The 23,644-nt window shown below is 42.5% G+C and overlaps 2 protein-coding genes across 4 annotated transcripts in view; both read left to right on the forward strand.

Annotated features, from left to right (window-relative positions):
- The first annotated feature begins 1,776 nt into the window (after positions 1 to 1,776).
- Positions 1,777 to 16,712, forward strand: slc25a14 (solute carrier family 25 member 14). 3 transcript variants are annotated; one of them, XM_084178455.1, is made up of 9 exons: positions 1,777 to 1,926; positions 2,507 to 2,605; positions 3,148 to 3,286; positions 6,922 to 7,016; positions 14,901 to 14,986; positions 15,171 to 15,266; positions 15,478 to 15,602; positions 15,767 to 15,980; positions 16,576 to 16,712. In XM_084178455.1, exons 2-9 carry the CDS (start codon positions 2,542 to 2,544, stop codon positions 16,615 to 16,617), a joined length of 861 nt encoding a protein of 286 aa, XP_084034581.1. In that variant the 5' UTR covers positions 1,777 to 1,926; positions 2,507 to 2,541; the 3' UTR covers positions 16,618 to 16,712. The 3 variants fall into 3 exon arrangements, with proteins under 3 accessions (XP_084034581.1, XP_084034580.1, XP_084034579.1); XM_084178454.1 differs by lacking the exon at positions 16,576 to 16,712 and having other exon boundaries at positions 1,838 to 1,926; positions 15,767 to 16,542; XM_084178453.1 differs by lacking the exon at positions 1,777 to 1,926 and having other exon boundaries at positions 2,488 to 2,605.
- A 5,536-nt stretch (positions 16,713 to 22,248) lies between these two features.
- Positions 22,249 to 23,644, forward strand: part of LOC311143102 (protein POF1B-like) — a gene marked incomplete at both ends in the record, with an annotated part of 64,535 nt that continues 63,139 nt past the window's right edge. Inside the window, one exon of the mRNA XM_084178904.1 lies at positions 22,249 to 22,587. Within this exon, the coding sequence (XP_084035030.1) occupies positions 22,249 to 22,587 (339 nt within the window). The remainder of the gene's footprint in view (positions 22,588 to 23,644) is intronic.

The following is a 23,644-nucleotide window of genomic DNA, read 5'->3' on the forward strand; positions in this document are numbered from 1 at the left end:
GGGAAGGACCCAACGAGGCCAAGAAGCCATCGGCCAATAGCTTTAACATCACTTGTATGTAAGATTATGGAACGTATGATTACGGAGAGGCTAACTTCCTTCCTGGAGAGCAGGGGGCTAGTATCGCCAAATCAGAGTGGGTTTAGGAAGGGGAGGGGAACTATGGACCCAGTGCTCTGCTTAGAAGCAGAGGTCAGGAAGGCTCAGGTAAACAAGGAGACTGTTGTAGCTGTCTTTTTTGATGTGGAGAAGGCGTATGATATAATGTGGAAGGAGGGGTTGTTAATCAAGCTTGATATTATGGGGGTAGGAGGAAGAACGTACAACTGGATAAAGGATTTCCTGTTTGGAAGGTCTATCCAGGTGAGGGTAGAGAAGTCTCTATCAGGCAGCTACCTGGTGGATAACGGTACACCACAGGGGCGCGTGATTAGTCCTCTGTTGTTCTCAATCATGATCAATTATGTTTACTCTCAGGTATGGCTGGATATTGGGAGGTCATTATGTGCAGATGATGGGGCCTTATGGAAGAGGGGAAGAAATGTGCCATGCATAGTCAGGAAGGTACAGGAAGCAATTGAGTGATGGGCGGTGGGCATTAATGTGGAGATTCAGGTTCTCTGTAGAGAAAACTCAGATAGTGTTCTTTACCAGGAGAAAGGTGGGAGATGAGGTACGCTTGAGGTTATATGGGAGAAACTTATGTTAGCTTATGTTAGCTTTTTCAAAAGCTTTAAAACTGATAGCAATGACATTCAAAGTAGTCCATTATACAGAAACTTGGAGAGGGTGGGGGCCTTCAGGTTCCTTGTGGTGTACTTTGACACTAAGCTGACCTGGGCAGAACAGATTGAGAGAGTGGTGGGAAAGTGTAAGAAGGTGCTAAATGTGATGCACTGACGGGGAAGGAGTGGGGGACTGGGCGTTCCTCATTGAAGACCATGTATGTTGCATTGATCCAATCTGTAATAGACTATGGCATTATAGCGTATGGTTCGGCAGCCCGGACCTCACTGGAAAGGCTAGATGTCATACAGGGGCAAGGACTCAGAATATGTAGTGGGGCGTTTCGGACCTCCCCAGTGTCTGCACTACAGGTTGAGATGGGGGATATGCCATTGCAGATTAGGAGACAGCAGCTGGCAATTAATTATTGGGTCAACCTACAGGGACATGGGGTGCCTCATCCACGGAAGGGATTTTACAGGCATGCTGGGAACATGAGCGAGGACAGAACATGCAAGGGAGTTTAGTCCAATGGTAGCTATTCCTGTAAACCCACCATGGCTACTCCCGCCTCCAGTAGTTGATCTAGAAGTGTTGGAGAGCCTACGGAAAGATAGGGAGGTTGTTGATCCAGTATGAGGGAGAAGGGGATACAGGAAATTAGCTTAAAGAGTATATTGAGTAGAATGTCATTAGATACAGTCTCAAATATGTTGTCATCAGTGGAGGCTGCTGAGGGGAGGACGGCTCATAATAATGGCTAGAACGGAGCAAATGGAATAGCATCAAACACATGGAAACCAATTGTTTGATGTATTCCACTCATTTGCTCCAGCCATTACCACGAGCCCGATCTCCCCAATTAAGGTGCCACCAACCTCCTGTGGTTGTTATCTTTTTTAAGAGAAACAGGGCTGGCTGGTAGGATTTCGTTTCTCCCTGTCTCTGGCCCACACTCCAGTACAGTAGGTGGCGATAATGCACCATAACGTTGGATGCCAACTGCCGATAAACCCCAACCGAAAAAGAAGAAACTTCCGGTGCCTCATTTCCTGTTTTGGCGCAAATCCACTAGAAATGGAAAGCTACGTAGCCGGATAACTTTTGTGATGTTTTTTATTTATAGAGTTAACCCACTTGACGTCGAAGACATGAGATCCAAAATAAAATAACAGAGCACGACTTTTATTCACATTACAGGTAGGTGCCATTATGTGGTGCTGCGTTTTGTGGAGGGTTTTCTAAATTATTTATAGAACTGTTAGCTAACTAGCCAGCTGGATGTGTCAGTAAGCTAACATGCCGCGCTGCCGGCAGGCTCAGGCCAACAGGTTCACTAAATGCACGGGTATTCCGTTGATTTGACTGACATTTCAGATGACTGGGACTCACCTCTATATTTTAAAAGTGTTAGCTGGTGATAGTGTAATAATCAGATAATGACATGACATTGTGTTATCTCGGGGTGAAAATACTGAAGACATTGCTGTCACGCACGTTAACCTTACACACGGTGGTGCGAGCTGGGAATGTAGCAACCAACGCCAATTGAAATGCTTAACAATTTGATTGACTTAAATTTCAGCCAATAGAAATTCCCAACATTTGTGACGGCTCTTTCATGGATCTTTGACAGAGGGTTTCCTTTCCGGCGCAATATTCTGTGACGCTGATTTTATGAGATCTTGTGGAGTAATCAAATCAGGTAACACAATGTTATATGATGTACGGTTACAACAATTTGTTTATTTGTATCTCGGCGGCCTGCTGTTGTTTTTAGCGGGGCTCGATCAGGTAGAAGCGGCCACCACTGAAATGGCCAACCTGAACTGGAAACCGTTCATCTACGGAGGGATGGCCTCGATTGTCGCAGAATTCGGTACGTGATGCACCAAACCCTTTTCAGACTAATTTTTTGAATCATGCATTCATTGCATTATTCTATTCCCACACATGTATAGTAATCATGTTTAGCTGCATAACATTGAGAAGTACTCTGAGATTTGCAGCAGTCTTTCTTATTGAGTGATGGCGATGGCCCTAAATGATGAATGCTACATACAATTATTAATGATGGTACTCCATTGTAGTAGATCTACAGTGACGCAATTGTGTGCAACCCCAAGCAATTATATATGTACTTGTGTAACCTCTTAGATAAACTAACATTCATTTTATTTCACCTCCTTAGAAAAAAAAAACTAAACAATGCAACACCCTATTTGCTGAAAGAAATCACATTGATTTGCACTGCATTGCAATCAGTGCATTGTTAGTCCACCTCATTGCATTTATATACTATTACCTGATCTTAGTTACTGAGGGGTCACTTTGTCATTTGAACTTTGTTCATTGATATACTACCAGGGATCTCTGAACTTAACAATGTTGTCATGATGTTGTCGGTTGTTCTCCCCTCAGGTACGTTCCCCATAGACCTGACTAAGACGCGGCTGCAGGTGCAGGGCCAGTCCCAGTACATGGAGGTGCGCTACCGGGGCATGTTCCACGCCCTGTTCAAGATCGGCAAGGAGGAGGGCATCAAGGCACTGTACTCTGGGTGACCAAAAATAATATGGTTTACACATGTTAGCCTATACACTATGGGGGGGGGGGTGGGGCGGCGGCAGCAGCAGCATATTACAGTATTTAATATGGTGTGCTATGGTAGAACATATGCCCGTTTGGCATGGGATGGGCATAGATTGACATTAAGGGTTTCCATATTGCACGGGGCAAGTGACCTGAGCAGTCGCACAAGCTGAGACTGCACTCAGGTTGCCCCATTGGGCATCTGTTTTCTATTATTATTATTATTATTATTATTATTATTATTATTATTATTATTATTATTATTTTACTGATAACAACCAAAATGCTAAGAATTCCAGTAGTCTGGTCTTTCTGCTTCCTCCCCTTTGTGTATGTGAAAATTAGCTACTTTACGTTTTTGGGCAAGTGAGTACGTCTTTGTCAATAACTTTTAGTATTTGTAGCTACTTTTTAAGTAAATGCCTGCAGTCAACTTGTGCAATACTTTAGGACATAAAGCAAATTGTGTTCTTCATTTTACCTGCCACATTATTTTACATTATGAAGCTTACATTTACATTTTACATTTACATAATTTAGCAGACGCTCTTATCCAGAGCTTACTGTAGTTCCCCAGAGCAGTTGAGCCAGTCACGTGTTTGTAAATAGTCCAGCTGTGTATTGACAGGAGTCGTGTTTTATATTGAAAGTCAATGATTTTTGTTGTTGCTTCAGTAGCATGATCAGGGACGTGCAAAAATAGTTTTTCTTCACAGAAAATATATTATTGCAACACTTTCGGCAGGAAGTAGCTTTATTTCCATCAGATGACAACAGAAGTGCAATGCTATTTGGCTGGCAGCCTCACACGTAGGCCTAAATGAGCTTACGGTGAAAAAGCAAGGTATTTTTTGCAGTAAATGATGCATGGCCATCACATTTCTAATGTTTATAATAGAAAGAATGAAGCCTGCTACATTTCCTAATGTTTTGCTTAAAGTTAGTCTTGCATTTTACCAGAGAAAAGTAGGCTGGCTACACTAAGAAAAGTACCGGAGAAAAGTAGCTACACATCAGTCAGAGGGCTGTCTGCTGATAGAATGGCCATTCGTGAATTCTCATCTGAGTGGAGAAGTGCAACTGAAGCACAGAATTAGTCTGACGGCGAGCAGAAATTACAATAAGAAGCATTTTACATCTACGTTTACAAAACGCAGCAAGATACTTCTTATGCGTGTTTATTTATTTATTTTTCCTGCGTAAAAAATGCAGAATTCTGCATTAACGCGACTCCTAAATTTTAATTGCAAGTTAATAAAAGTAAGTGGCAGAATTAATAAGGTGACGGGGCATCATTCTGTTAGCTTTCTGCAATGTTTGAGAAGTCAAAGCCCTTTGGATGAGTTATCTGTACAGCTGCCACTATCTTGATTTCCTAGCGTTTTTTTCTCCTCTCCTATCTTGGCCCGTCTTCTCTGAGCGTAGCAGGCCCCTTGCCCTAGCGACTCCACACACAAAGCATGTAGCCTACACTTGCTGCTCATTGGCGTCCCTTGTGTACTAAGCCGGTAATACTGTGTATCCCGGTATGAGAGAAGGACGGTATGACATTTTACATTTTTTACATTTTTAGTCATTTAGCAGACGCCCTTATCCAGAGCGACTTACAGTTAGTGCATACATTATTATTATATATATATTTTTTCATACTGATAAACTGCAGAAGATTACAATTCTGGCATCTCTTCTTCCTCATCCGTTTCACTAGTAGGATTGTGTGGTATCCAGATGCCCAATCCTACATGTGAAACGGATGAGGAAGAAGAGATGCCAGAATTGTAATCTTCTGCAGTTTATCAGCATTGATTAATTTCAGTGCAGCTGACTAGGGAAATTGTTGCAAATGTCTCAGTGCATTGTTCCCTTCAGTGACATGGCAAATGTTTTTACAGCCAAAACAAAATATGTGCTCCATTCATGGTATGCACAGGATGACATTACAGGACTACTGCAAGAGAGCCAAGAAATTCAGGTCAGCTCAACATCCTGGCCTGAGTGTCAACATCCAGGACACAATGTCCAGGTCTGGGTTCTCAGAGAGGCTTTGAAGAGGCTTAGGTCAGAGAATAACAGAATAGAAAACAACATCTTAGATCAGGGATGGGCAAATGCACCCCCTAGTCGGGGTCTCAACTTACTATTGAGAGTAAGAGTAGTAGAATACACAAGGTGGAATTTCGAAATTTGGTTGTGAATCAGCAGTTTTTCTCTTATGTCAGTCACTGACAGTCAGTCAATTAACTCAGTTACTTTTTTTTAGATTGGTAAATTAGTCTAGCCAGCTATCTAAACTTGTAGTAATCATGGTCGAATTACCAACCGGGGGCCCCCGTTGATTTTGTTAGTCACTCAGAAATCATAAAAACTGCACACATTTCTCTCCACCCTATGGCAAAATGTGTAGAATTTAGGAAATAAGCTTTAAAACTGGAAATTTCTCTCCACCCCATGATAAAATGTGTAGAATTGCAGCAAACTTGCTTTAAAAGTACAACATTTTCTCTACGCCCCATGGCAAAATGTGTAGAATTGCAGGAAATGTCAAACAACATTGTTCTTAGGCTAGGGCCCAAAAGACTAGGGCCGGCTCTGACTGCATGTGTGGGTATGCATCCAAGCTCCCGTGTAGCTCAGTTGGTAGAGCATGGCGCTTGCAACGCCATGGTTGTGGGTTCGATTCCCAAGGGGGCCAGTATGAAAAATTGATGCACTCACTAACTGTAAGTCGCTCTGGATAAGAGCGTCTGCTAAATTACTAAAATGTAAATGTATGGATGTGGGTAAGCAGACCCACAAGCCAATGCAGCCCCTCATGATGAGTTCCGATTTTTTTGTGGCCCCCAACCCCATCAAAGTTGCCCATCCCTGTCTTAGATCAAAGGTGCATAGGAGAAGCAACAACTGAAAAATGGTACAAGAGATTCCTACGCTGTGTGTTATACTGGCAAATTGAACATTTTGTTTTTGAAAAGTCATGCTTTGACGAAGGTCTGTGGCCAAAGGGGTGCACTTTTCAATAAATGTTTAATTTGCAAGTATACACCGTGTCCGAGAGTCTCATTTCTACCATTGTAGAACACAGAATTAAACAGAATATTTTTCTTCTTAGTTAGATCATTATCATGTAAACCTGCTCCACTATCCATTAACCTCAAGCCACTCTAATAGAACCTTCTCTTATTCTCAACTATTGACCTCTGAGCTACTGAAATGGAGTCTGGTCTTGTATGTGAAAGCGTGACCTTTTACAAGGAAAGTGGGCAGGCGCTTTAGCACTTCAACCTGGGGGAACACGCTCTTCCTGGCTGTGGTTTTGATCAGGGGACAGCTTTTGAAATACCTGTTTGTTTCTAGACTACCTGAGAGCGGAGTGACCAATGTGATAACAACAATAGTCAATAGTGCGCAACCTAAACAAACTGCAAAAAGCTTATTTGCAAGAGTGTTGCAGGGAACCGAGCTTCCCAGGCAGAATACACATGCCTGCCAACGTCTTGACAGTCCTGATGGCAAGGTAATGGGGTGTGAACGTTAGGCAAAACGCTCTTCACTTGTTCATAAAATTGACACTCCCCGAAATGATTCCTGTCTTTCTCTGTGCAGGATCTCCCCAGCTCTCCTGAGGCAAGCCTCCTACGGGACAATCAAGATCGGGACCTACAACACACTGAAGAGGTTATTTGTGACCCATCCGGAAGGTGCGTTTCAATGACTCCCCACTGCTTTCTATCTCGCATCATATTCTCTGTTTGCTCTTTCATTCTTTTTTGTTTGTTTTGCCTTTGACATCCATCTATGGTATGTCCCTGGGAGCTGGTTTAAGCAACAATGCATTGCATACATAGTGCTGTGTCATAGGAAATGGCATGGTCCTGTAATAAGGTTATCTTGTTTGCCTGGTGCCTTCTGCAACTGTATAGACCTTTAGCATGTTGTATAAAAACTGGGCATAAATCTGGAAGCATCATCAGTGGCAAGAAGTCAGTACTAATGAGAGAATGACTGTTTGTGTGGGGTGGTGTTTGTGGATCACACATGAGGGTTGGTCGTATCTTGTGGCATCTACTTTTGCCCTCAGAATTATTTAACATCAGTAGTTTATAATGTCAAGGATCTCCGACATGTACATTAAATCTGGCGACCCCACCCATATAGCTTTTGATCGAGTACTGAACTGCATGTCCCAGCCAAATTCATGTGTGGGACTGACCTTACAAACAGTCATACCAGGGCAGGACCATAAAGTCACCCTTTTACAGCAATGTGTGGAGTGGGGGTTTGGAGGGAAGAAGTTAGCTGGCCAACCTGAAAGGCTAGCGGGGACAGCAGTCAGTACTTGTGACCATACTGTTAATCTGCACAAAAAAACAATCAACAGGGGTTTAAATAAAGCCTGTAATTTTGAAATAGACCATTGCGTTGATTCTTCTGAAGATCAGTGTGTTTTGTTTCTAGGCTTTCCAGTAGAGCTGACAGGGTGTGTTCTCATACTGTCATCAGCAAAAATAACAGTTTGGGAAAACCTGTTTAAATACCTGTCTGGACAACCTGCATTGACGCAGATGTCTGAAAACCCAGACCAAGAGTGCCTAACTGCCGTCACTAATGCCCAATATAAACAGGAGACTGGAAGTCTCCATTGCAAGACGGGAACAAATCTCCTCAGTTGTCTATCAATAGGTTTGCATTACTTTAACTGGCGCCAACATGTATTCCCATATCACAGGAAGCAATCTCTACTGAGAGACTGAGTATTTACTGCGCAAACAATTTATAAGATTATTTGAACCTTTGCAGTAGACAAACAAAACCAAACAGAGTTTGACAAGAGATCACCTAGTTCATAGAGCGGTTGACACACTGATTTATCTGAGACTTAATAAGGATTGGGGTTTGTAGGGAGTGGGGGCAGTGCTTCATTTGTAAATCGGGAGGTGCCGGAACAAAAAGTGAGCGCAAGAGGGGGGTGACCTGGGGAGCTCTGCGTTTCATTGCGTTTGCGTAGTGGCACAGAGTAGTAGAGTAAAGGCACTTACAGAAGTTGCACACATGGGGTTTTCTGTTGTTGCCTAGGGTCCGGGGAAAAATATGGCCTTTTATAAACACATTTCATGCAATTCTACGTCATTTTACATGACTGGACACTTTGGAAATGTTTTTTTAATACCGCACAAATGATCGAAATGACAGGCTACTTTGACATTGACAGACTGAGAATCTGAGATCAATAAAAATAACCCTGTCTTGAATCCATCAATAGCCTGGGTGTGTGGAGACACATATTGTAGGCTACAATTGTAGGCTCCTGATAAATTCATGAACTTCTTTGAGGAAAAGATCATGACCATTAGAAAGCAAATTACGGACTCCTCTTTGAATCTGCGTATTCCTCCAGGGCTTAGCTGTCCTGGATCTGCACAGCTCTGCGAGGGCCTGGGATCGGGAGAGACACTTAAGTGTTTTAGTACTATATCTCTTGACACAATGATGAAAATAATCATGGCCTCTAAACCTTCAAGCTGCATACTGGATCCTATTCCTACTAAACTGCTGAAGGAGCTGCTTCCTGTGCTTGGCCCTCCTATGTTGAACATAATAAACAGCTCTCTATCCACCGGATGTGTACCAAACTCACTAAAAGTGGCAGTGATAAAGCCTCTCTTGAAAAAGCCAAACCTTGACCCGGAAAATATAAAAAACTATCGGCCTATATCGAATCTTCCATTCCTCTCAAAAATTTTAGAAAAAGCTGTTGCGCAGCAACTCACTGCCTTTCTGAAGACAAACAATGTATACGAAATGCTTCAGTCTGGTTTTAGACCCCATCATAGCACTGAGACTGCACTTGTGAAGGTGGTAAATGACCTTTTAATGGCGTCAGACCGAGGCTCTGCATCTGTCCTCGTGCTACTAGACCTTAGTGCTGCCTTTGACACCATCGATCACCACATTCTTTTGGAGAGACTGGAAACCCAAATTGGTCTACACGGACAAGTTCTGGCCTGGTTTAGATCCTACCTGTCGGAAAGATATCAGTTTGTCTCTGTGAATGGTCTGTCCTCCGACAAATCAACTGTACATTTCGGTGTTCCTCAAGGTTCCGTTTTAGGACCACTATTGTTTTCACTATATATTTTACCTCTTGGGGATGTTATTCGAAAACATAATGTTAACTTTCACTGCTATGCGGATGACACACAGCTGTACATTTCAATGAAGCATGGTGAAGCCCCAAAATTGCCCTCGCTAGAAGCCTGTGTTTCAGACATAAGGAAGTGGATGGCTGAAAACTTTTTACTTTTAAACTCGGACAAAACAGAGATGCTTGTTCTAGGTCCCAAGAAACAAAGAGATCTTCTGTTAAATCTGACAATTAATCTTGATGGTTGTAAAGTCGTCTCAAATAAAACTGTGAAGGACCTAGGCGTTACTCTTGACCCTGATCTCTCTTTTGACGAACATATCAAGACTGTTTCAAGGACAGCTTTTTTCCATCTACGTAACATTGCAAAAATCAGAAATTTTCTGTCCAAAAATGATGCAGAAAAATTAATCCATGCATTTGTTACTTCTAGGTTAGACTACTGCAATGCTCTATTTTCCGGCTACCCGGATAAAGCACTAAATAAACTTCAGTTAGTGCTAAATACGGCTGCTAGAATCCTGACTAGAACCAAGAAATTTGATCATATTACTCCAGTGCTAGCTTCCCTACACTGGCTTCCTGTTAAGGCAAGGGCTGATTTCAAGGTTTTACTGTTAACCTATAAAGCGTTACATGGGCTTGCTCCTACCTATCTTTCCGAGTTGGTCCTGCCGTACATACCAATACGTACGCTACGGTCACAAGACGCAGGCCTCCTAATTGTCCCTAGAATTTCTAAGCAAACAGCGGGAGGCAGGGCTTTCTCCTATAGATCTCCATTTTTATGGAACAGTCTGCCTACCCATGTGAGAGACGCAGACTCGGTCTCAACCTTTAAGTCTTTACTGAAGACTTATCTCTTCAGTAGGTCATATGATTGAGTGTAGTCTGGCCCAGGAGTGTGAAGGTGAACGGAAAGGCTGGAGCAACGAACAGCCCTTGCTGTCTCTGCCAGGCCGGTTCCCCTCTCCACTGGGGTTCTCTGCCTCTAACCCTGTTGCAGGGGCTGAGTCACTGGCTTGCTGGTGCTCTTTCATGCCGTCCCTGGGAGGGGTGCGTCACTTGAGTGGGTTGAGTTACTGACGTGATCTTCCTGTCTGGGTTGGCGCCCCCCCCCTTGGTTTGTGCTGTGGTGGAGACCTCTGTGGGCTATACTCGGCCTTGTCTCAGGATTGTAAGTTGGTGGTTGGGGATATCCCTCTAGTGGTGCGGGGGCTGTGCTTTGGCGGAGTGGGTGGGGTTATATCCTTCCTGTTTGGCCCTGTCCGGGGGTTTCTTCGGATGGGGCCACAGTGTCTCCGGACCGCTCCTGTCTCAGCCTCCAGTATTTATGCTGCAGTAGTTTATGTGTCGGGGGGCTGGGGTTAGTTGGTTATACCTGGAGTACTTCTCCTGTCTTATCCAGTGTCCTGTGTGAATTTAAGTATGCTCTCTCTAATTCTCTCGTTCTCTCTTTCTCTCTGAGAACCTGAGCCCTAGGACCATACGTCAGGACTACCGGGCATGATGACACCTTGCTGTCCCCAGTCCGCCTGGCCTTGCTGCTATTCCAGTTTCAACTGTTCTGCCTGCGGCTACGAAACCCCTACCTGTCCCAGACCTGCTGTTTTCAACTCTTAATGATCGGCTATGAAAAGCCAACTGAGAGACCTGAGCCCTAGGACCATACGTCGGGACTACCGGCCGTGGTGACTCCTTGCTGTCCCCAGTCCGCCTGGCCTTGCTGCTATTCCAGTTTCAACTGTTCTGCCTGCGGTTATGGAACCCCTACCTGTCCCAGACCTGCTGTTTTCAACTCTTAATGATCGGCTATGAAAAGCCAACTGAGATTTATTCCTGATTATTATTTGACCATGCTTGTCACTTATGAACATTTTTGAACATCTTGGCATGGTTCTGTTATAATCTCCACCCGGCACAGCCAGAAGAGGACTGGCCACCCCTCATAGCCTGGTTCCTCTCTAGGTTTCTTCCTAGGTTTTGCCTTTCTAGGGAGTTTTTCCTAGCCACCGTGCTTCTACACCTGCATTACTAGCTGTTTGGGGTTTTAGGCTGGGTTTCTGTACAGCACTTCGAGATATTAGCTGATGTAAGAAGGGCTATATAAAATAAAATTGATTGATTGATTGAATATGAGGAGGATATTATAGTCCTGAAAATGCTTTCCATGCTCACCAAATGTTGTGCAGCTCACTCGCCGGTGATGGCTGACGTGTTCGTGCCAAAAGCCTATCTCTCTTATATTATTTTTGTAAAACAATATTTGGAAGTTGATCAAATATTTTGGTAGCCTACAGCAGACAGATTAGTCTTCTCTGTTCAGCAGGAGCCATTTGCTTTCCAACCTGTGTTTTCCCACGATTGTATTTGAAATATTTTGGGAAAGGCCTGTTTTGTCTGCATGCAGTTCACTGACAGATTTGCCGTTTGTTCCCGACTGTAGGCTATGCCTTGTGATTGGGCTACACACAATCGACAGCTAGGCAATTTTTAAAAAGAAGCTATTGGTCCTATGTGGCAAAATTATAGGCCTTCTCATGGTGTAGTAGGCTATTCTGAATTATTTCATTTCTTTCTGAACAGACAGCAGTAATTCTTTGATCGTTTTTATTAGACATTTTACATAGCAATAAGTGACAATTATTTTTCATTCCACGAGAGGTACCGGATCTGACCAAATAGGTTCCGGAAAGAAACAGTCTAAAACGGAAAGGTGCCGGATCCTGATCCGGCTCAAATTAAGCACTGGAGTGGGGACTGTGCTTTATCCGTGATTGTGTCGGTGTGTTGTAAAGAGAAGACCTCTCCTGCTGCTGTTGTGCTGCTTCACTCTGTATGCCTCACTCTGCCAGGTTGTGCCACTGTTTTGAATGCTTATTTTTGGTACAGGCTGTGGTTTGCCTGGTGTGGTGGTGGTGGTTGGGCGGGGGAATCCAGCGCCCGTTCTCCTGCCATAGTGAACGGCGCCAGGACCACACTATTGGTCACATTGATCAAGGTTTCACTGTAACTATTGATCTAAACTTAATCCATCATTATTTTCCTACTCCTGTGTCTCACCTACTTCCACTGTAGATTTGCTTTGCTTACCGGTGACTTATAGTGATAATAGTTTGTCTTAACCCCAACTGTCATAATCACTAATAAATAAATCAAGGTCCCCATTCCATTTCAAACCTTGTGCTGTAAGAGGGGCAGGGTGCAATCTCACTGCCCCAATACAGTAGTGTTAAAATATTACAGTAGTAGTAGTAGTAGTAGTAGTAGTAGTAGTAGTAGTAGTAGTAGTAGTAGTAGTAGTAGTAGTAGTAGTAGTAGTAGTAGTAGTAGTAGTAGTAGTAGTAGTAGTAGTAGTAGTAGTAGTAGTAGTAGTAGTAGTAGTAGTAGTAGTAGTAGTAGTAGTAGTAGTAGTAGTAGTAGTAGTAGTAGTAGTAGTAGTAGTAGTAGTAGTAGTAGTAGTAGTAGTAGTAGTAGTAGTAGTAGTAGTAGTAGTAGTAGTAGTAGTAGTAGTAGTAGTAGTAGTAGTAGTAGTAGTAGTAGTAGTAGTAGTAGTAGTAGTAGTAGTAGTAGTAGTAGTAGTAGTAGTAGTAGTAGTAGTAGTAGTAGTAGTAGTAGTAGTAGTAGTAGTAGTAGTAGTAGTAGTAGTAGTAGTAGTAGTAGTAGTAGTAGTAGTAGTAGTAGTAGTAGTAGTAGTAGTAGTAGTAGTAGTAGTAGTAGTAGTAGTAGTAGTAGTAGTAGTAGTAGTAGGTTTTGAAATGGTGACAAATTCAAATTGCAGAGGGATCTAAACTCGGCAAGAAAAAGAAACGTCCCTTTTTCAGGACCCTGTCTTTCAAATATAATTTGTAAAAATCAAAATAACTTCACAGATCTTCATTGTAAAGGGTTTAAACACTGTTTCCCATGCTTGTTCAATGAACCATAAACAATTAATGAACATGCACCTGTGGAACGGTCGATAAGACACTAACAGCTTACAGACGGTAGGCAATTAAGGAGGCATGAGGACTGCAGATGTGGCCAGGGCAATAAATTGCAATGTCTGTACTGTGAGACGCCTAAGACAGCGCTACAGGGAGACAGGATGGACAGCTGATCGTCCTCGCAGTGGCAGACCACGAGTAACAACACCTGCACAGGATCGGTACATCCGAACATCACACCTGCGGGACAGGTACAGGATGGCAACAACAACTGCCCGAGTTACACCAGGGAAGCACAATCCCTCCGTCCGCAATAGGCTGAGAGAGGCTGGACTGAGGGCTTGTAGGCCTGTTGTAAGGCAGGTCCTCCCCAGACATCACCGGCAACAACGTCGCCTATGGGCACAAACCCACCGTCGCTGGACCAGACAGGACTGGCAAAAAGTGCTCTTCACTGACGAGTCGTGGTTTTGTCTCACCAGGGGTGATGGTCGGATTCGTGTTTATCGTCGAAGGAATGAGCGTTACACCGAGGCCTGTACTCTGGAGCGGGATCGATTTGGAGGTGGAAGGTCCGTCACGGTCTGGGGCGGTGTGTCACAGCATCATCGGACTGAGCTTGTTGTCATTGCAAGCAATCTCAACGCTGTGTGTTACAGGGAAGACATCCTCCTCCCTCATGTGGTACCCTTCCTGCAGGCTCATCCTGACATGACCCTCCAGCATGACAATGCCACCAGCCATACTGCTTGTTCTGTGCGTGATTTCCTGCAAGACAGGAATGTCTGTGTTCTGCCATGGCCAGTGAAGTGCCCGGATCTCAATCCCATTGAGCACGTCTGGGACCTGTTGGATCAGAGGGTGAGGGCTAGGGCCATTCCCCCCAGAAATGTCTGGGATCTTGCAGGTGCCTTGGTGGAAGAGTGGGGTAACATCTCACAGCAATAACAGGCAAATCTGGTGCAGTCCATGAGGAGGAGATGCACTGCAGTACTTAATGAGGCTGGTGGCCACACCAGATACTGACTGTTACTTTTGAGTTTGACCCCCCCCCCCCTTTGTTCAGGACACATTATTCCATTTCTGTTAGTCACATGTCTGTGGAACTTCTTCAGTTTATGTCTCAGTTGTTGAATCTTGTTATGTTCATACAAATATTTACACATGTTAAGTTTGCTGAAAATAAATGCAGTTGACAGTGAGAGGATGTTTCTTTTTTTGCTGACTTTAGTTAGTCATTATTTGATGCGGTAATGTATAAGTTAATGGCTCTCTCTACATGTAGGCTTTATAATTCTCATGATTTTCTGTCTGGAGTTTGATTACTGCATGTTTGTGTCGATCTTTTAGATTTTATGTTCACCTCTAAATGATCGATCATTCGAAAGTCTTCTTGTTCAGAATTATAGCCACTTGTGTTACGTTGCACCTACCTCTGTCTTTCTAGCATTTGTCTCTGTCTCTGTGTGTTTGATGTGGAGCAGTAACCGGCTGTCCGGTCTTTTCTCTGACAGATGAGACTATGGTGATCAATGTGTTCTGTGGAGTGGTGTCTGGAGTCCTGTCCTCCTCTCTGGCCAACCCCACTGACGTTGTCAAGGTGAAAAACGTCTAGATACCTGAAAGATCTAGATACCGGACATTGCAGATAGAAATGTCATGAATATAACTGATGTGACTCCTTTTTGTGTCAGAGGCATGTTTATGAGGCATCTCATAATCTGAATGTCTCAACGTTTTGCCTTGCTGAACACAGGCCCTGATGTTCTGTGTTGTGTGTTCAGATCCGCATGCAGGCCCAGGGCAGTCTGTTACAAGGCAGCATGATGTCCAACTTCATAAACATCTACCAGACAGAGGGAACCCGCGGCCTGTGGAGGGTGAGTGGTCCCCTCTCTGTCACAAACTATTAAACAGTGGCTCTGATCTGTCCTCAACTACCCCCATGTACTGTATGGTTGGGACAGCTGTAGTAGGTGAATTATATAGGCTTGTTGTTTTTATGGAAGAGCTTTGTTGTTATTTAAGATTGTGACCAGTTGAGTGACTGGTACTCTTGGGTTGTTGTATTTATACTGTTGTCATCCTCAGGGCGTCATCCCTACAGCTCAGCGGGCAGCCATCGTAGTGGGAGTGGAGCTTCCTGTCTATGACATCACTAAGAAGCATCTCATCAAGTCTGGCACCATGGGAGACACCATACTCACACACTTTATGTGAGTTTAAACCTCAATATTGTTTAATGCATATAAATATATACTTTTTGTTATTCTGTATGTACTGGCATACTCTCTGAGAAAGATCATAGAAAACCTAACAGTGAGTGTGCATATTACACCTGAACCTCTGGCTTCTCCCACATCTGTCTCTCTGCTTGCAGTTCCAGTTTTACGTGTGGCCTGGCGGGGGCGCTAGCCTCCAACCCAGTGGACGTGGTGCGGACGCGTATGATGAACCAACGAGTGCTATCTGGGAACCCCATGTATAAAGGCACGCTGGACGGATTGATGCAGACCTGGAAGAACGAGGGATTCTTTGCCCTCTACAAGGGCTTCTGGCCCAACTGGCTGCGTCTGGGGCCATGGAACATCATTGTATCCTTTCCATCAGTGGAATCAAAGTTCAAATCCACTGTGTTGCCAGCACTATTATCCAAATAACTGAGCCATCTGAACCTCCCTCTCTCTCTCCCTGCATTTACACATTGATTTATATTATGTCAGTTCAGTTTTGCATCAAGTCATATTGAGTATTTTAGACATCATAGAGAACCATTCCTTGTAAAAGTAGGTCAACTTCAGCATTGCAGGACAAGTTGTCAGTTTGTGTTGTTGTGAGGTAATCTCCCTTTGGGAACTGGATCAGGTTCTAATTGTATTACCCTATTGTCCCTCAAAGGTATAGAGAGAACAGCAGAGTGGAACGGAGTGTACAGGTTGTGTAATGGCGCTCTTCTCCCCTTTCTCCTTGGCTACCAGTAGAGGATGCCAAATACTTACACTGAAGCAAAATATGCAAGGATGAACCTTGTTTTATTCAATATCACTGTAAAATATTACCAAACAAAACGTACATTTTATTTAGTTAAATCTTAAAAGTGTTATGATTTATTTTTGATGGGCACAGTCAATGTCAAGATTATACTTCAGGACTGACGCCATGTGTTGTCCTTTACTAAAGCTCTTTTAGTTCTTCATCACGTTCGAGCAGCTGAAAAAACTCCCCTTATAGTTGGAACAGGGAGTGGACACTCCGTCGGACCAGAGTGTATCGGAGTGCGGGAAACACCCCAGCCCTTTGTCTGCGTTACATTCACGATCCCTCCCTCGTCACACAATCTATGTCTGCATGCTCATCTTAGTTTTATTTTAACTTTTAATAATATTTATTATTTTAACTTTATTATTTGTGTTGTGTTTTAAACATTTCCTCATACTCATACCCCTCAACCACCCTTGATGCCACTCCTGGCAGCTAAAGCTTAGGTTGTAGCTGAGGACGGATGCCCGTTTGGGCCATAAGGTATTAGCTAGGTACGCTGACTGCCAGCTTGCTACCGTTTTAAAGTGAACTTGTGGGAAAAGGAGGAGGACTATCCTGTGTGCAACGGTAACTGGAGATCTACTTGAGCTTTTTTAGGGATGTGGAATAGGCCTCTGATTGTGTCTGGCTAGTTTTTAACCGCATCTCTCCACTGCATGGGATGTGCAAGAAAAAGATAGTGGCTGTTAAATGTATAGGATTGGGTTTTTGCCTGTCTGATCTGACTTTTAAATAATGTCTTCACTGTTTTGGGCAGAGCTAGCTAGAAGAGAATGCAAAGCATGGTAGGTTAACCAGGTTGTTATTGTCAAAGATAATTTATTCTCAATTACTTTCCTGGTTAAGTAAAGGTTACAATAGGTGCTGTTTAGTCTGTTAGAGGAACTCAGGACAACGGTGACCTACATGAAAAAATACTATACTATGGCTAAATACTATAGTGTTCACTGTAGTGTTTTTTTCTGCCTTTACTGTAGTTTTGCGGACCTGACTGTAGTATTTACAGTTTACTATTGTATAAATACTGTAGTAAGGAAAAAAAACTAGTACTCAAAGAGCACATTTTCCATAACCTTTAGGTAGGTAGGACTGAGGTCTGAATGGACAGTTCAGCGCCTCTGTTCTCTTTTTAATAACCTGTAGGGAACACAATATATGGCATATACTTGGCATGTAGGTTTCTCACTTATGGGTGGCACATATTGGGATATGGGGAGGGGAATGGGCAGGGTACATGCAAATTAAATACTGTAGTATATATTATAGTAATTACTGTAGTGTTTTTGTGGTCTAGTATTTACTATAGTATTCTACAGTATACTACAATATTCTATAGTAAGTATTACAAATGATCAAGGTATACTACAGTGTAGTATAGTATAGTTTACTACAGAATTCTGTAGTAAGTACTGTAGTATTCTATAGTAAAATAGTACTTTTTTTATGTGGGGAGACTATGTATGATGAGATGGGGGACTCTGTTGTCATTACTTGAATTTAGTCCGATGTTGAACCAAAGCCACTATTGGGTACCCGGAGAGTGACTTTGCTTTCTGTACATTTCACCACAACCCTTTGTGTGAAACAGAGGTGTCTGCTGTTGTCTGAAACATGCACAGCAATGGAAGCACTTTTCTGGGACCTGCCTGGTTTTCACGGCGATTCCCATGAAAGTATACTGAACTAAAATATAAACGCAAATTCATTAGGCCCTAATCTATGGATTTCACATGGCTGGGAGGGCATAGGCCCACCCACTTGGGAGCCAGGCCCAGCCAATCCGAATGAGTTTTTTCCCACAATGGCTTTATTACAGAGAAATACTCCTCCGCACACCCCCTCCCCCCTCTGACGATCCCGCAGGTGATGAAGCCGGATGTGGAGGTCCTGGGCAGGCGTGGTTACATGTGGTCTGCGGCTGTGAGGCTGGTTGGACATACTGCCAAATTCTCTAAAACAACGTATTATGGTAGAGAAATTAATATTAACTTATCTGGCAACAGCTCTGGTGGATATTCCTTCAGTCAGCATGCCACTTGCACGCTCCCTCAAATTGAGATGTCTGTGGCATTGTGTTGTGTGACAAAACTGCATATTTTAGTGGCCTTTTATTGTCCCCAGCACAAGGTGCACCTGTGTAATGGTCATGCTGTTTAATCAGCTTCTTGATATGCCACACCTGTCAGGTGGTTGGATTATCTTGACAAAGGATAAAATACTCACTAACAGGGATGTAAACAAATTTGTGTACAATTTGAGATTAAGGTTTTTGTGCGAATGGAACATTTCTGGGATCTTTTATTTCAGTTAATGAAACATGGGACCAACACTTTACATGTTGCATTTTTATATTTTTGTTCAGTGTACATTATGTAAATGTATGCACAGAGAGACGCGCACATGTAAAGACCGTATTGTGACAGGCATGTCTAAGTTGTACATAGTTACTTTAGAGTAACTGCTTTGAGTTTCTATTTTGAGCTTTGAGTAAAGCCCTGAATGGACTAGGATATGGGGGCAGAAGTGCCAAAGTGTGCATGTACTGTATCTACTGTATTGCACCACTGTTGCAAAGCTCCGTCTGTGAATGGGTCAGTTGCCAAGGTACCAGGAGAACTGCACTGTTGCATTCTTACTCAAGCCTTACACTTTACTTTCATGATCATGTTTGTAATCTATATGATGCCTGATTCTGTTCCTCTGCCTCATGTCCCATGGCCATTTTGAGTTTTATTAGAATTACTAGTTTTGTTGCTTTAATGTGTTGTTTCAGCAGTCATGCATTACTGAGCCGTCCTTTAGCTTTTATCTGTGTGTCTTTACAATGATGTAATACACTTTTTTCCCCACAGGATCCCAAAGTACTTTACGAATAACTTTTCTTGAATTTCTTTCCAAATCTGTATTGTTTTTTATTTTTTATTACATGATCATGTTTTCCCATATTAACTTAACAAAGAACACATTCTTGAAGTCTTGAACCTGTTGCCCCTTCACTCAGCAATGCAGAGTATGTTCTGTACTTTTTCTCTCATTCCTGTTTAAACACTTGGCAGGGCTTACTGCATGCTTTTATTTACAGTATGTGGGCATGTCCAGTTTAGGAACAACATTGCAGTCGTTTTTAAATGATTATTGGACAATTATTGCTTTCATTGGCTCCAGCTGCATTTTGCTGTCTGTTAACCACAAATGGATTATTACTTTGGTATACACTACTGTTCAAAAGTTTGGGGTCACTTTGAAATTTCCTTGTTTTTGTCCATTAAAATAACATTAATCAGAAATACAGCGTAGACATTGTTAATGTTGTAAATGGCTATTGTAGCTGGAAATGGCTGATTTTTAATGGAATATCTACATAGGCGTACAGAGGCCCATTATCAGCAACCATCAGTCCTGTGTTCCAATGGCACGTTGTGTTTGCTAATCCAAGTTCATCATTTTAAAAGGCTAATTGATCATTAGAAACCCTTTTGCAATTATGTTAGTATAGCGGAAAACTGTTGTGCTGATTTAAAGAAGCAAAAAAACTGGCCTTCTTGAGACTAGTTGAGTATCTGGAGCATCAGCAATTGTGGGTTCGATTACAGGCTCAAAATGCCCAGAAACAAATAACTTTCTTCTGAAACTCGTTAGTCTATTCTTGTTCTGAGAAATGATAGCTATTCCATGTGAGAAATTGCCAAGAAACTGAAGATCTCGTACAATGCTGTGTACTACTCCCTTCACAGAACAGCTCAAACTGGCTCTGACCTTCTAGGGATGCTGACCTTCTAGGCAGAGTTGCAAAGAAAAAGTCCAGTGTCTGTGTTCTTTTGCCCATCTTAATCTTTTATTTTTATTGGCCAGTCTGAGATATGGCTTTTTCTTCGCAACTCTGCCTAGAAGGTCAGCATCCTGGAGTCGCATCTTCACTGTTGACGTTGAGACTGATGTTTTGCAGGTACAATTTAATGAAGCTGCCAGTTGAGGACCTGTGAGGCGTCTGTTTCTCAAACTAGACACTAATGTATTTGTCCTCTTGCTCAGTTGTGCACCTGGGCCTCCCACTCCTCTTTCTATTCTGGTTAGAGCCAGTTTGCGCTGTTCTGTGAAGGGAGTAGTACACAGCGTTGTACGAGATCTTCAGTTTCTTGGCAATTTTCTCGCATGGAATAGCCTTCATTTATCAGAACAAGAATAGACTGACGAGTTTCAGAAGAAAGTTATTTGTTTCTGGCCATTTTGAGCCTGTAATCGAACTCACAATTGCTGATGCTCCAGATACTCAACTAGTCTCAAGAAGGCCCGTTTTATTGCTTCTTTAATCAGCACAACAGTTTTCAGCTGTGCTAACATAATTGCAAAAGGGTTTCTAATGATCAATTAGCCTTTTTTAAATGATAAACTTGGATTAACAAACACAACGTGCCATTGGAACACAGGACTGATGGTAGTGTATATTAATACATGCTTTGGTGATCAGTTCATTTTCAGTTGAGACAATTCAGGGAGTGATTTGAACTTCTAATTCAAGAATGGAACAAATTTGAAAATGGATTCAATCAATGTATTGGAATTTCAGAATTGACCCCAACCCTGAATCCATTATAGGCTTTATCTTCAGCATCCTGTCTTTCTATTATGAAAATAGAAAATGACAGTACAATGTTGTCAATCAGCTGTTACCATTTGACTCCTTAGACTTGCCTTGCTGTATTGTTATATATTGACGACTGAAAATCTATTTATTTCTGTTTTCATGATTGTATTCTCTACTGCTGTGTGACTCAGCTGGCTGAAACACTGTTTGGTCTCTGTCAAATATTTCAGCCTGTCATTACCTGGTAATTTGCACTTTGGTCAAATGTCTGTCGATAAAAACTGTATTTGCAATCGTATTTATAATCATTTTACTTGTTTAGTCAATTGATTGTGTAGTTGGTTAATTATGTGTAAACTATTTTCAGTGACATATTGGATTTGGCTTTGTATAAATAACTTGATTAAATGTACACACCTAAATAAAATCAGTAATTTATTTATCTTTAAGCACCCAACACAAGGGTGGACAGGTGAGTAACCAAGTGAGAAGGAAATTACATCTTTATTAGAATGTGCACACAATTATTGTCTCACCCTACCACAGGTCAAAGTATTAACATGAGCATTATTTTCTATAAATAGAGGGCCAGATTTCCAAAAATAGGCTGTAGTGGCATATGGTGTGCAACGTTAATTCAATGAAACTACTGAACTACCAGTTGAAAAACGTGTTTATGGTGGCCCAGAAGGCAGTTAAGTTAGCCTACCATATGGTGTGCTGCACGAGTTTGCGATTTCAGATGGTGACCCTCAGCACACCCACCAAACGGGAGCAAACATACTTCAAGGCTGTTGAAGGACGGTGCGCAACGTTTTGGGAAAACGTGTCATTTAGTAGGCCTACAAACCGTCACGCATTGTAGCAAACGTTGAAGCGAACTGAACGCAACCCCTGTACTGTAGAGATGTTGATTGCCTCCCACCTTACATTTGCCAGTCTTCAGGTAGGCTACATTCCCTGTGATTTGAGAACAAGAAGGTATGTCAGCAGGTAATTTGCATAGATCGCTGCCCCCAATGCTTTCGTTGCGTAGTAATACGACACAAAGCACATTCTCAGTTCTCACTCAAGGAAGTTCAGCATTTCAGAGACTGGACCTAGGTAAATTACTCTGCTACAATATTTTATGAAGTAAGCTATTCGATTATCTTCGATAATAAAAGTTCGCACGCACTCATTATCTATCCAACGTTTCTGCCTGGGTGGAAGTTATTCTTCGCACTCGCAGCAAGATGTCTATTCACAATACCTCCACATTATACAGGACCGTCAGCGTCTCGACGGACCCAGCCACCACAGTTTTATCGCAGGGCCAATACATCGACGGTTACAGAACTATGAGTGTTTCATCTGCTCCGGTACAGTATGGAATCGGTAATGGATACGAGACCGTGCGCTACCTGATGCCCGTTCAGCAGGCGATTCAGCAGCAGCAGATGCAGTATGTGCTGGTCAACCAACCCTCCCAGGTTATGCAGCAGATGGTGTCACCTGTATGTTTGCAGAATATCCAGAGGGTCAGTGTAAATAGTTCAGAACAATCGGACATCTACCGACAACAAATTGTAGAGGTGAGTTTTACAATACACTGTATGATGAATATTGATTTAGTAAAGAAATAGGCATAGTGCCTATAAGAGTATAACAGTTTAACATTCAATAATATTATAAAATGTATCTTAAGGACGTAGAGAACTGTTTACAATTCGGCATCATCTCTTAGGCTACTTATGATCACTTGGGGACCTTAAGAGAATCCACCATCTATGGGCAAATAAAGAGAACAGCATGTCAGTGCAGGTCCACATGACAGGTCTATCATAATCCGCCCATTGTGTATTGTCCCAACCATTCGTTCTTTCTTTGATGATCCTGTACAGGGAAAGCCACATGCTTGTTTGTGATAGTGATTTGGCAATAAGGGAGCAACCATTTGCTCCAGTATAACCCTGCACCTGAGAAAAGCAAACAGATGAATGAAGCATCATTTCCTGAATGCTTGTCCACAGGGTACTTATGTTATGGAGCGAGCCTCTCCTAGTCAAGTTCAAACCAGCTGCCACACCTTATAATAAAGCGACTTCTTATGCCCCTCTGATTCAACAGTCCCCGTCATCACTCTATCTGCAGCTGTGTTTCTCTTTGAACTTCTTCTGAAGTTCATCTTCTGAAGTGCTACGTAAATTGAAGTGTTTTTTCTTTAAGATTGAATGTGTAACGTAACTAATTACAGTGGCATGTCCAGAACATTTTGAATGGTGTTGCCAAGGTTGGGCACAGACCCAGTTTAGGGGGGCCATATCATTTTGAACCTTAATCGATGCAAGGTGGATTTTTTTCAATATAATTATGATGGTTCAACGAATTAAAAGATTTGGTACAGTTCCCTGTTCAAATACATCAAATTAATTCCAAAAGTATTGTTACAGTGTTTGCATTCAAGGTCAGCAATTGATATAAGGGTATTAGCATAGTGCGAATCATACCGTGACATTCGGGGAGTCTCTATTTTTTTTTAAACGGGACCTCCTACGTAGTTGGTTCGTGCACACAAGCATAAGGAGAGGGGTGAGGGCGTCGAGTTGCAGAAAAAGGTCTGTCATCATTGTCAAAAGCACAAGAGATACA

The sequence above is a fragment of the Coregonus lavaretus genome (assembly GCF_964263955.1).
Source record: "Coregonus lavaretus genome assembly, chromosome: 15".
In the NCBI taxonomy this organism is placed as follows: Eukaryota; Metazoa; Chordata; class Actinopteri; order Salmoniformes; family Salmonidae; genus Coregonus; species Coregonus lavaretus.

Excerpts from the sequence above, each read along its gene's own strand:
- slc25a14 (XM_084178454.1), top strand. The coding sequence starts at position 2,542 with ATGGCCAACCTGAACTGGAAACCGTTCATCTACGGAGGGATGGCCTCG. Across the intron at positions 7,017-14,900 it reads ATTTGTGACCCATCCGGAAG|ATGAGACTATGGTGATCAAT; the intron begins GTGCGTTTCAAT and ends TTTCTCTGACAG. Across the intron at positions 14,987-15,170 it reads ACCCCACTGACGTTGTCAAG|ATCCGCATGCAGGCCCAGGG; the intron begins GTGAAAAACGTC and ends TTGTGTGTTCAG.